At 41.1% G+C, this 13,582-nt stretch overlaps 1 protein-coding gene across 1 annotated transcript in view; it reads right to left on the bottom strand.

Moving 5' to 3' along the window:
* The window catches only part of prkx (protein kinase X-linked), a 28,964-nt gene extending 24,728 nt beyond the window's left edge, over positions 1-4,236 (bottom strand). Inside the window, exon 1 of the mRNA XM_068590440.1 lies at positions 3,566-4,236. Within this exon, the coding sequence (XP_068446541.1) occupies positions 3,566-3,713 (148 nt within the window). The 5' untranslated portion in view covers positions 3,714-4,236. The remainder of the gene's footprint in view (positions 1-3,565) is intronic.
* Positions 4,237-13,582: the final 9,346 nt, after the last annotated feature.

Raw genomic sequence — 13,582 nt, 5'->3', positions numbered from 1 at the left:
GTGTATATATATATATATATATATATATATATATATATATATATATATATATATATGTATATATATATATATATGTATATATATATATATATGTATATATATATATATGTATATATATATATATATATATATGTATATATATATATATATATATATATATATGTATATATATATATATATATATGTATATATATATGTATATATATATATATATATATATATATATATATATATATATATATATATATATATATATATATATATATATATATATATATACATATATATATATATATATATATACATATATATATATATATATATATATATATATATATGGGCCGTCAGGGCCTTTTAAGCCTTCTCTGATGGCCTAAACAGAATCCCAAAGTTATAGCTATTTTATCATTTAAAAATGTTTTTTTTATTTTTATAATTAAAAGTTCTAGCTATTTAAGATTGCACTTGTTTTTCACAAATACACTACGTATTATATTTTTTGCATATTAGCTGATTTCTCATGTCACAGCTGCCTCCATCTGTTCCTCTGCTCCTCCAGGCCTCTTGTATGACTTCTTGGACCTGTTTAACAGCATTTTTTTTTGATCTAATCACATTTTACTTGTCTTCCTCGATGTAAGAATGAAACAGACTTCTAGAGGGTCTGGACGTGTGACCATTAACATGCGCTGTGATTGGTCAGTGAAGCGACTGTCGACTGGGGCGGACTGTCCTTGGTGCGCTGTCTTGAAACACGGACCAGGGAGTCTAACACAAACGCGAGTCAGAGGGTCTGAAACCCCGTGGTGCAATAAAAGTGAGGGCCGGCGCGCGTCGGGCGCTGCGTAATGGTTGAAGTGTCAACAGGAGCATCTCCTTTTCTTTTTTTTCTCCTCGTGACCTCCCTTCATGCTCGTGGTGGTGCCACATGCCTCCGCAGGTCGGGTGTCTGTCCACACATGTATGAACATGCCGTGTATTAAGTGGTTTGGTCTGTGACAGTAACTCCAGGGAATCTTTTTTCCCCTCGTCTGCCTGTGATGTGAACTATAGGGCACTTATTGAAGGCCTAGGTCTGAAACCCACGGCCCGCCACTGATATACTGTATGTTTTCACCCTCTGTCTGAAACACTCAATCTCTTTATGTCTCTACAAAAAAGACCTTGTCTACTCCGATTGGCTTGCAAGACCAATAAAAAAAAAGGTGCACCTTTGCAAAAGAAGTTTCTAATAAGCCGTGGGCGGTAAATTCTAATGAGTCAACAAGTGATACAGGGAGAACGGCTCAATCTCATGTTCTTGTTATCACATGTTTTTTTATCCAGATGGCCCATAAAACACTGACAGGTTTGTCTTGTTTGAGTTTGTAGGTGTGTAGGCGTTCAAGACTGCCAAATGAAACATGAAGTTCTTCATTACTCAAGAATGAAGCCTGGTGCTCTCGTCTCACATGCATTCTTTTCCCTGCAGAAAAGTGATTGTTAGTGTTTCCATGAGCAGAGTAAAATGGTGAAGCCTGAATAAATTGTGTAATCCCATGACATAGGCGTGACTCAAACGTCTCCCGTTTGGACGAGTCCACCAACAGTGACTAACTCCCTGGAGGGCGGGTTGTGGCCTGAACAAGGACTACCCTGCGCTTCGCATGTGAGCTTCTCTCAACACGGAGTGGCCAGCAGACACACCTCGGACTTACGGAATAATCTCAACAGTCATCGCTCTCAGGCTGATGACTGATCCTTCATGAACCAACTCGCTGCTGCCGGCTGTAGCAGTCTGGAGTGAGTTGAGGACTACACACTCCCCATTATGGCCAGAAATGTCACAAAAAACAAACATAGACACAACTGGGTTGGTTGTTATGTGGTTTTGGATTCATTAAATGTTTAACACCCTATTAAAAGGTGTAGACTCTGCATGCTGTAAACCAGTACTCCCACGGCATGGAGACACATTGTTTTTTATGAAAAAACACTTTTCAATTCTGGTTGCAAAACCTGATATAAAATTAATTGTCTTTTCTGTTTTTTTCCCTTTGGCAAGCAACCGGGCATTAGGCTGGATAAAGCACTTTAGGATGTCCATTATCAGACATTAATGGCCTGCGGAGGCTTATAATGCCTGATAATGGACGTTATCCCTTACTTAAATTACAATATACGATTGATATGACCAATACATGGAATGTTTACCGATTCTAAATGGTTAAAAATAGTGTCATGACTATGTAGCCACACGCTTTAATGAAAGTATATGTGACCTAAAAAAGCATTTTTGGAAGCAGTGCATTCAACACTGCATGTGAAAGACGCTGGCTCCCCTGAGGCGCATTCTATACTTTAGCTGAGTACCTCTCCCTTTCTGCCCTTCCTTATTTTGATCCCAGCACGGCATGTGCAGTTTTCCACACAACTAACAATTAGCTGTACAGATGGTGGTGGACCAGCCCCAGCCAGTTTAAACAAGCAGTCAGCTGTGACTGGGTGACATTGATAAACAACTGATATCCTGATATGAGAATATCAGTTCCCATGAGGAAATCTATATCAAAAGGAGCTGTCACATTTATCTCAGTATGAACAAATGAAGAAATATGATGTTGACATGATGTTTGAACTCATACAGTATAATCAAATGTGATATTCTGGACTTGATTTTCAGGCGATAGGTTGGTTGGATGTCTTGTCAAATGTTACTGGTTGTTGTAGCTGCTGGGATTCACACAAATGTAGTTATTAAAAGCAATGAATGGCCAGTAAGAATAGATTGAAGTCTGTAAGATATTCATAACACATATAAAGTGCATCACTCAGGTGTAAGCTATGTTTAGTTTACAACTGACACCTGCATGTCATCACTATTCTATCTGTTAACTCTTTTATCATTTGATGACATATTCAACCTTTAGAGTCTCAACACAAGAACTTTGCGTCAATGAAATAGAAAAAAAACTAATCACAAACGTTGATGACCTTAGACTCTAATAGGCATCATCTAAGTTATGATATTTTATGGATCAAACAACTAATAGTTTAATCAGGAACATAATTGACAGATTACCTCTATTGACAACAATCATGCATTGACTCATTCAGTGTCGTTTCTCAAGCAAAAATGAAAAAAAAAAACATCCATTGGTTCCAGCTGCTCTACTGTAAATATGTGCAGATTTTCTCATTGGGGTTTTGACTGCTGGTTAGACAACATGAGCATTTCCATATTTTAACTTGGGCTCGAAAAAATTGTCAAGTGGAATCTTAAAGTTCTCTGGAACTATTACTTACAATCAATCAAGAAAATACTGAGCAGATGAGTACATGATTATTGTTATCATTAATAGTTGTAGCGCTGCTCGACAGTTTTTAATACTCATTACCATCGTACAGAGATGTAATAGCCAACACTACTGCATTATCGTGTTCAATGTTTTTAAATTCATGTCCACCTGCATATGGTTGTGCTTGTCCTGGTCCTGAAGTTTGGCAACTATATTTACACAGTAGCCCCAAAAGACAACAGTCCAGTGCTGGGGAATCCGTGTGTGTGACGTGTCCGTGAACTCACCCACTGTGGCCATGGTCTCCAGGTCATCGAGGCAATATGTCCGGTTGTTTGCTGCTGCTTCTCCAGCCGAACAGCTGGCGCTGCTTTTACTGTCTTTCAGGGAGTTGGGCTCACTGAGGACCCCGACCTTTGCCTTGGAGGACGCCATGTCTTGTTATCGCGACGAGCTGACTACTGGGGGACACAACTTTGCAGCGGGACGCATACAGAGTTCATATCATGCATATTTCAGGGTATCATCAGTTCATCTTCTTTGTCTGACGTTAGCTCTGGCTGGGCGGCTTGCTTTCGGACAGTGACGCCTCCCACATCGGAGAAGTGAGCAGAATCCGGAGGAAACGTTTATGTGAACACGGTCGGTTGATTAATGGTCGGTAGGAGGTGAAGCCACGGACGTGGGAAAGACAAAGAAGCTGGTGACAGGTGCACTGCACTGGCATGTAGCGCTAGCGGCTAACACTTCATAGGAGGCTAAATGGGAGCTGCACCGCAACACTGGAGCTGTGGACGGGACGCGGCGCGAGGGACGCGGCGCGAGGGAAGCTCCGGGATTAAACAGTTTAGAACCAAATTAACTCATTGAAACCCGAGGCTTTTCCGACACAAGTTTAGTGCTTTTCCCCATTATTTACACCACTACCACAACAGACCTCACCCAGTAGTTCTTCGGTCTCCACATCAACCAGGAAGCGATACATTAGCGGTGTCCAAATAGTTTCCGTTTACAACTTTCAAAGTAAAAGATACATGAACCAGCACGCGGACGTTTACTGGGTAAATCACAGAAACTAAAATACTGTTCATGTTTTCATTGAGGATCGAGCTGTTCTATTACAAAATGTATCAATATTTTTGTTCTGACAAAGCAACTGCACCAGCTAATTGTATTTATTACACGTGCGCTTTGTTCAAAACTAATTAACTTCCTGTCATTTCGACCTGCCTGTATGTAACTTGACACCGATGGGAGACAGCGGCCGCATGTTGACAAAATGCAGCCAATGAAAGCGACGCTGCCCCGGGACGTTAACCAATAATATGCGAGGAAGGGTGTGGTGATAAAACAGGGTTGATGAACTCAGCCACCCCGCTTCCAAATAACAGATGAATAATATCAAAATTACAGAAAACCACAGTTGATTAATGTTTTAGAATCTGTAGAATTCACAAATGACATTTTATTTAGAAGATAAGTTTCTCCCAGAAGACAACTCTGAATGTGATTAACAATCTGTTCAACACATATTCTCATTGCTATAAATGTATACCATTTATGCCAACACTACGGATACACACATTCTAAAAAGTAGTAGTATTTGATGACCCTTTGACATTTCATTCAGCCCTCAAGGTCAAAAAGTCATCAACACATATGCTGCATGTGAACACATCCATGCTCTAATGTGTGCGCCTTAATGGTTTAATAACCCTGCATGAACTTTCATTTCAGTCAGAAATATGACAAGGAAAATCATGCTCAAAGTATCGCATACTGCCATTTTATACATGAAATAACATACAGTATGCTGCTCACCTTAACTTCAAATGGACTGCACATTGATGCCGATAGATAGCAGCTACAAAATGAGAGATCATCTCATTGCACATCTGTTTGAAAGTGTTATTCTGTGGCATTATCACACATGTTCTTCAAGACATTGCCTCTCTCAAAGTCACTATAAGATATATGGGGCCAGCGGACCCTCGGGCACATCAGCCACCGGCGACTGGTTTCACTGGGTCAGCCTGATGGCATGATAACTGAAAGAATGAGCATTTTTAAACCTTCATTCAGGGGGTGGGTCTAAATACAGCTGCCTGCTGCTTCTGGAAACAAGGTTGCTAAAAGTTATTAAAGACTAAAACAAAGCAGTAAAGTTGTGCATTTCAAAACTAAACCCAGTGGAGTTGAGCTCAGTGGAGTTGAGTGAAACTGAGTTATTGAGCGTTCTCTGAGGGCTACACTATCCCCACTGTTGAGATACATTTATTAATTAGTGCTGCTTACATCCAATATTGTATTTAAATACCCAAATGAGTGTCGTCCCCTTTAAAAAAGTTCTGGCCGTGGAGGCTATATGAGTACAGCTTTAATGTGTCACGGGGGAAAGAGGAAACTCAAGACACACATGCCACTAACATAAACTTAAAATACTCCACACTGAGTCAGCGGTCTTCAGCGTTCAGACTTGGCAGGAGAGAGCTGGAGTTCTGGTTGGATACTGTGACGGGACTTATTCATCTAAATATGACTTGAGGTGTAGCAGCTCTGCTCGCTTTGAAGTCCTGTCTGTCCAACAAATCTGTATTTTACACTGACATAGCTCTCCTCAGTATGGCGTTCATCCTCCTCCAGACTAAATAAATCAGCACAATTCTGCACATCAGAGCTATTTAAAAGACATAGAATGTGTAATGCAAGCACATTAATTTTAATCAAACATAATTCCGATTTCCTGATTTGCACGTTCAGAGATACATTAGCAATGCAAAGCAGAGCAGCTGCTATTGCTATTCATGCTGCGGCCTGTTTTTCTTCTTTTTTTCTGACTGCCTGCTGCATGCATGGAATAAAGATGCGTTTGATTGAGACAGAGGTGGCCTAACATTTGCACTCGCGTCCTCAAGCTGTGAAACTATTTGGCACTCGACTATGATACCGCGCTGCTCTGAAGCTGCCTGTCAAACACAGAGGAGGAGAGCGGCTTTAAATAGGATTCCACTCGGAGATTTAGATTTAGAGGAGCTCTTCTCATTCAGTTGATGTGAGAGACTTATCTTGATGAGGAAGACTTAATAATTATGTTGACAAAGAATGTGTTCAGTGAGATCAGCTAATAATCTGCTTCCATGAACTAAGTTCATTAAAATGACTTCAGTGATCAGAAGAAAAGAAAGGATTGCAAAACTTCATTCTAGTTTATGAATGTGTAAACCTTTCTAATTTTCTTTAAAAATCTATTAAATGAAATCTACATTTTCAAAGAAAGGCATTTAGAGGCTCTCAGATAAATAAACAAGACAAACAAACTAATGTCCCGGCTGCAATGCTGATTACACACCACAATACATTGAAGATACACGGAATAACCACATCTCATTGGACTGATCTCTGGTGGGGACGGGCCCGCCTGCAGGGGGGGGACGGCCCACCTGGTGACCTGGTGCAGCCAGAACCACCTGTAGCTCAGCGCTCCTGAGACGGTTGTGGACTTTAGGAAGAACGCAGTTCTTATCTCGGTAACATAACAGCAGACATTGTCTCAAGGGAAGACAGGTATCTGCTGAAAGGCTATCACCAAGAGATGCTACACAATAGAACCACCATCTTAAGATGGATGCTTGAAAATTGTGACGGAAATAAATGAGATGGAAATGTTAACCCATAGAATAAAAACTCAAGAGGAGCAATGTCGCGACAAGTGTTAGAAATGGAGGATGTTTACACGTCAACAGTAGAACAAGAAAAGACTTGAACGTCATGCTTTTGAGAGGACAGAGCAAACCAGAACCTTTCTGTTGTAGTTATTGTTCGGTTTTCATATGTTCTCTGTTTGTGATGAAAAGGTAAAAATAAAGTAGTAAAAAAAAAGAGATTACGTATGCAGAAATTGACCGGTGAACACAGAAGTTCATTTAGAAAAGATATAACGTCTTTATGGACTGGAGACGTTGTGTCTGACACGTCCCGAGAGAGGGGAACCGAGAAGATCCCAGTTTGAATATCGACCAAGTTGGTATTTGATGAGTTGGGAGGGAGCGAGTGTCGCATGCTGCCACTAGAGGAAGGTTGTTAGCACACTAAAATAACCAAGAGTCATCCTGTGGAGATTATGAATATGATTCCAAATCCAATGGCAGTTTCAGTAGCTTGGCCACAGCTGTCTTTGGACTGATGCCTCTCCATGCGACGTGACCGTGTGCTCTGCTATCCCTGAAGCATGAGCAACAGCAGATTTAAATGTTAACCTTGTCCATTGACCATTAAAGTCTTTATGTATTTCCCGAACATAAGTCGTGCGATGCACCAATGCGACTCCTCTGTGGGAGTTTTAGTGAGCTGCCACCATATTATCTGTCTCATAAAGGCTTCTCCCATCTGCTGAAGTCAGCCATACTGTGATATGGTCATCCAGCTATGTAATTTGCCTTTGCAAACCGTGCTCCCCCTCTGACCGCCGCACACATTTCATTTCCAACCCTCCTTCTCAAGAAGTTTCCCTCCTGCTCGTCACGTCGCCTCCTGGCCGCGTTTCAGCTGCCGTGATATCAGGATGATGGTGACGGGCTCGGAGAAGTGAGGACGTGGGCTTAAGCTGCTTAATATTAAAATCATCTTCTCACAATTCTACCCAGAGGTAAGAATCCCTGTCTGGGTTCTAAAAATGTATTCTCTTTGTTCCTGTCCTTACATGACCTTTCTCTGTATTCAAGGAGGAATCAGAGAGGAAGAGGATATAAGAGGGACTTAAATACCTTTTTACTACTGCATAATTTAAGCCTTTAGTAGAGTGAGACTATATCAACGGGGATTATGGATGGAGTCATGAATGGAGCTGTTAATAAGAAGACAGCTAACTCTGACATGATGGACACGACTCTGTTTCCAATTATGGATTCAATGTTATGACAATTTCTTTTTATATGTTCAATCATAACGAGCTCTTGATAATGTGTACTCTGGCATTCCAGATCTGAGGGGAAACTACATCTGTATAAAGGAAGATGGAGACGCTCAACCTGTCTGGGATTATGAGATTTATTTGATAAAATAGTTCCTAAAAGATTATAGCAGATGGCAAAAGCATATATCAATAAATAAAGCCACATTTGGTGAGTATTTATATCATATATTAAAAGAATAAGAAGTTTACTGAACAGATGCTTCCATAGAGTTTCATGAGGCCGCCAATCTCACAAATGGGCATTACCGTAAATCATATGGTGCTAAATCATAGATTAATTATGTCAATAAACAGTTTGCTGATGGTCCCCAGTGACGTCAGTTCTGCTGCAAACAAAATGAATATGTAAAAGGCTTCTGTTGAAATGAAGAAACTGGAGAGTGTTCTGTTCCATCGACTGAAACCATAGCATTCTCCCTAGGATACCTCCTGCCCCAAATATTATGTTTGACTTTTTCATTTTTAATGAGAGCTTGTTAAGAAGAAGAAATCTTCCCGCTCTCACCAAAGCAGGGCAGCCCTTTGATGTGGAAGTCTGTCCCAGTGAGGGGCCGAGGGATGAAGGGACGCCATTGGTCGAAGGAGAGTCGAGGACTTCTCATTGGCTGTTGCTCTTTCAAAGTGAGTCGATGACAAGACATGGAGGAGAAAGTGAACATAGGAGAGTGATTGTCTGTGTAAATATTGTTTGTGAACATTGTGGTCGCATTTTGTTCCCAGAACTCTCTCTGAGAGCGCGTTGGTGGTCACCAATAAAACAAACGTTTTGTATTCATCATCACAATATGTACACACTGAGACAGGTGTATTTTATTACTCTAAGTGTTGACAAAATGTTCAATACAATACAAAACTATATTCATCATGTGGTTGCAATAGAAAGTGCTAGTCCCAAACAGCTAGTGAAAGAATAGCATTAGCAAGACGCTAACGCTAGTTTCAAACAGAGCTAATAAATGAGTGGCATTAGCAAGACGCTAACACTAAGTGATGAAGTTTGCTTTTACATGTGGCCAAACAACTGTGACGGATGCCAAAATAACTAAAAATTAGATTATAACTTTGGACAGTTTTGACAGAACTTTTAACTTCTCAAAGAGAAAACACTGATTAAAAAAATGCTTACAATTCCTCAGATTGTTAAAGTAAAAAGTTGTTTCCCATATTTGGTCTATTGAACACATGTTTATAAAGAATTACACATGAAATATCAAATCCTCTTTTCATATGAGTTCTAGAACATTCAATAAACTTTCATTACAAAGCTGTGTTTGGGAAATGAAATTGGTGTTTTTGACCAATTAGTCAAAAACACAATCTCTGTGAATTGTTTTCTTAAAGATCGTTCTTTTGCTTTTGTCTTTCATTTGTAAAAGAAAGTTTTGGCTGGTGAAAAGCGTTTGTTGTTGTAATACTCACATTGGCCACGAGAGGCAGAAGTGCACCACTACCTCATGCGCTAAACGGGACGAAAAGCATTCATGTTTTCATCCAGGTGAAGTCTGATTTCTCTATGCATTTAAAACAAGGTTTATGTATTGTGTCCGAGCCAGTTATGAATATTAATGAATAAACGTTCTGTGGTTTCACGAATGGCGAAACAAAAAAAGGAATTGTAAAGGATTATCCTGCCAAAACCATTTTCTTGTGATTCATAAACAGTGGAGAGGAAAACAATTCACATCAGATAGATACTTCCAACAATAACCCGTATTCCCCAAAGTGTATGATGCCATCTGCACACTCCAGACCCAGAAGTCACACGTTTCTCTCTGCTGACCAACTGGTAACCATGGTGAATGAAGAGGGAGCCGCCTCCTCCAGTCTCACTTCTCCTTTCCAGGCTCAGTTACAGACCGTTCATACAATGACACCTCCGACTCCTTTATGTCACAGCTACAACAGAATATGTGCGCTCCAGGCGTGACAGATAAGGGGCGGGACTGACATGAATCATTTAATCAGAGGACAAACACAACATGCACTGCACAGCAGGAGCTGAGCGGTTGACGATCCGTTTGTATGTGGCTTTCACAGACAGTGTGTGTGGTGGTTCAGCTCAGTGAACAGAATCAATGATCTGAACCACAAGCTTACCGAGAGTCTGAATCATTAGTTAATAATTGCCATATTTGGATCATCATTAAAGATAATAGTGAATAACTTTCCATGGATGCTTACTCACTTGCATGCGTTCATTAGATAATTATGGACTCATTTGGTATCCTTGCATGACTTTTCTGAGGGGGCACAGAACCAGTAATTCAGCTTCGAGGAGCTGAGTGCTTAATTATTGTTCACTAAGGCCTCCAGCGTGTGCAGACTGTGAGACCCAATCGCACATCTGAACATGAAACAGCAGCAGTGTGTCTCACTGAGCCTGAAAGAGCCTCCTGCCTGAGGGGAGACCAGAAGGAGCTCGGGTGGACTTCCTCGAGTGATGGCGAGGAAGTCCATACTGTACTAATTATTACATGTAGTACATACTGTAGTACTTAAGTACATACTGTAGTGTCGCACAGCCAGATGTATCGCCGCAGAGCTGAGTCAGCGCTAAAGAACAGAGACAGGGACCAACACAGATACACCGTCTACCAGCGGCGGGCCGTCAGGGCCCGCTAAGCCTTCTGCTGTCGAACGCTGCTTTAACGCTCTTTATCCAATCACATCTCACGTCTGTCTCTCTTTGGGTCTCTTCTTTCTCTCTTCTCCCTATACGCCTGGCACTGTGTGATTCCTTATAGAGAGCGTCATAGACCCTGCACACACACTCCGGTACTGTAAGTGGCTCTCTATGCACCGAGTACAGCTGGTTGTGAAACGCCACTTTTACTTAAGAAGAAGAAGAAGAAGAAGAAGAAGAAGAAGAAGAAGAAGAAGAAGAATCTGTAGCTCAGGGGTGTCCAAAGTCCGGCCCGCGGGCCATTCACAGCCCGCGGACAGATTTCATACGACCCGCAGCTTCGATCTTATAACGTAACAGATGTAATTCCTTCTTTCACCGCCAGGTGGCCGCACCATTCTAATGTCATCTGGCTCTGCGTCTGTGCCGCGAATCCTTCTCGGCGGCAAAAAAAGAGAAAAGTTGGCGGTGAGGGCCGCCGCCTTCAGGAGCGGTGGGAATTACAATACTTCAATGAAAATCGAGGCAATATTGTTTGTCTGATTGGTAAAGAGACGGTTGCCTTGTTTACGGATTTCAACGTAGAGAGACACTACGAGTCTAAACATGCTACACGTACGACAAGCTAACGGAGTGAGGTTGATGAAAAAGTGAAGCAACTCCAAGCTGCCTGGCAGCGCAACAGCGACTCCTCACGAGAGCCAGTGAGTCAAATGAAAACATCACCAAAGCTAGTTAAGTTGTTAATTCTTAAACATGGCAAACCTTTTAATGAAGGTACGTTTATTAAAAACGGTGTCATGATAATAGTGGAGAACATTTGCCCCGAGAAGAAGCTAGAATTCATGAGTCTGCCTGGAACGCAACACCGTGGCACGGAGAGTTGAGGACACAGCGTCAGATATTCAGGAGCAACTGGGGGACGGAGGAGCAGCTTTTGATTATTTCTCATTAGCCTGCGATGAAAGCGCCGATGCATCTGACATTGCACAACTACAGATTTTTTAAAGAAGAGTTAATGACAACATGAACGTGACAGAGGAGCTACTTGACCTAAAAATCATTAAAGGGCAAACCAGAGGAACAGATGTATTCGTTTCTGAAGCTGTTGATGACACGTAACTGCTGTAACGTCCGCAGTAATGACGACGTTGGTCTCCTTAACTCGCAGGTTTATTGCAGCAATGTTCACATTCAAGTAACGGGGCTCTTTGCTAACCGTAGCTCAATGCGGGACAGCTAACAGGCTCACGTAGCATCCCCCACACTCACGTACAACAACAACACACGGCACTTCCTCCAAAGCCACGCCCCCCCTGCTCCACCAATCACAGGCCACAACCCTGCTAACAAGCACGCTGCTTCCCTGTGATTGGCCGGAGAGAGTAAGACCTCCCCTCCCCTCTGAAAAGATCTTGTAAAAGACATGGGCAAAATTCACTTGTTTTAAAGTTTAATGATAACAGACCACTGCACATTACTTTGAATTCTTGTTAAAAATGTTCACGAGGCAATGTTATTTAACTCATAGAAATGTAAGGTATTCTTTACAGTTTGTTCATCTGACTGAATGAAAGGCAGAATTGGTTACATTATATTACATTTGGTTACATTGTCATTTAACAAATAAAGATAATTGTTATAGTGAAAGTGTGTATTTTCATGTAACATTTGTGCTTTAGAAAAATGTCACAAGGAACTATTGGCCCCCGGGCATCTTTACTTTATCAAATTTGGCCCTCTTTGCAAAAAGTTTGGACTTTGTGTAACACTTGGACAAACTGGCGGTGCATCTCACTATGCTTGTGAGACACGTGCGATGGAAACTGGAAAGTAGGTCTTTGTAGCTCATCGTTAGCTCGCGAGCTAACGCCGTGATCAGCTGTTAGACTAAACTGCTGCCAAAGTGCATTCATACTCTCTACATTCATGCAGTTGTGCATTAACTGTGATTTTGTGTTCCCATAACAACCTTTCCAAGATGGCTGCTCCAAGTTGTGACAGATCTGAAGGAAGTGCTCAATTAAAAAAAGCTTTCTTTCTGTTGTTGTCATCACATTGGGAATTTAAATAATTATGATCAGTTGATATGGCTGATTCAATGATATTTAGCTAAAATATCTGATGTTGTTTAATCCAACGCATATTAAAACAAATACAAACAAAAACATAATTTTATAATAATTAAATAATTAATATTCTTTTTTACCATGGCCAATTAACGTAACATACGTAACAGATTAGACTATTTTAAAAAACAATGTCAGAAGTGTGTTCTATGTGGTCTATTTAATCTGGATTATGTGCGCTATAACTTTCCTTGAAGGAGAAATGGGTGTGAGAGAGGACCCAACAGTGACAGCAGCAGTGCACATGTTACTTGTCTCTCACATTTTCCTGCCAAGCACTGATTTAGTTGCAGTAAGTGGAAGTCGATAAAAAACGTCCTCAGGATACACAATAATAAGTTATGGTTCATGGAGTTTCCGCGGTGGCTATTAGACAGCCTTGAAACATTTACTCCACAGGTTCAGCCGCTCAGCGTCACTCTGTCAGTTTGAGTGTTGTAGAATATGAAGCTGGTCTTTCTTCAAGCTCCTATTCAGCTGTCATCACCGTGAAAGAAACACCCACAGTTATAAGATGGAGGCAAAGCACGAGGCACACACTCACAGAGACTCTGCAGGTCTTTCTGTGAGGTTCACTGAG

Source organism: Clinocottus analis, unplaced genomic scaffold, assembly GCF_023055335.1.
Source record: "Clinocottus analis isolate CAN_PGR_092001 unplaced genomic scaffold, fCliAna1.0.p SCAF_24, whole genome shotgun sequence".
Lineage (NCBI taxonomy): Eukaryota > Metazoa > Chordata > Actinopteri > Perciformes > Cottidae > Clinocottus > Clinocottus analis.
Note: the sequence above shows the minus strand (reverse complement) of the source record. Positions and strands in the feature narration are given on the sequence as shown.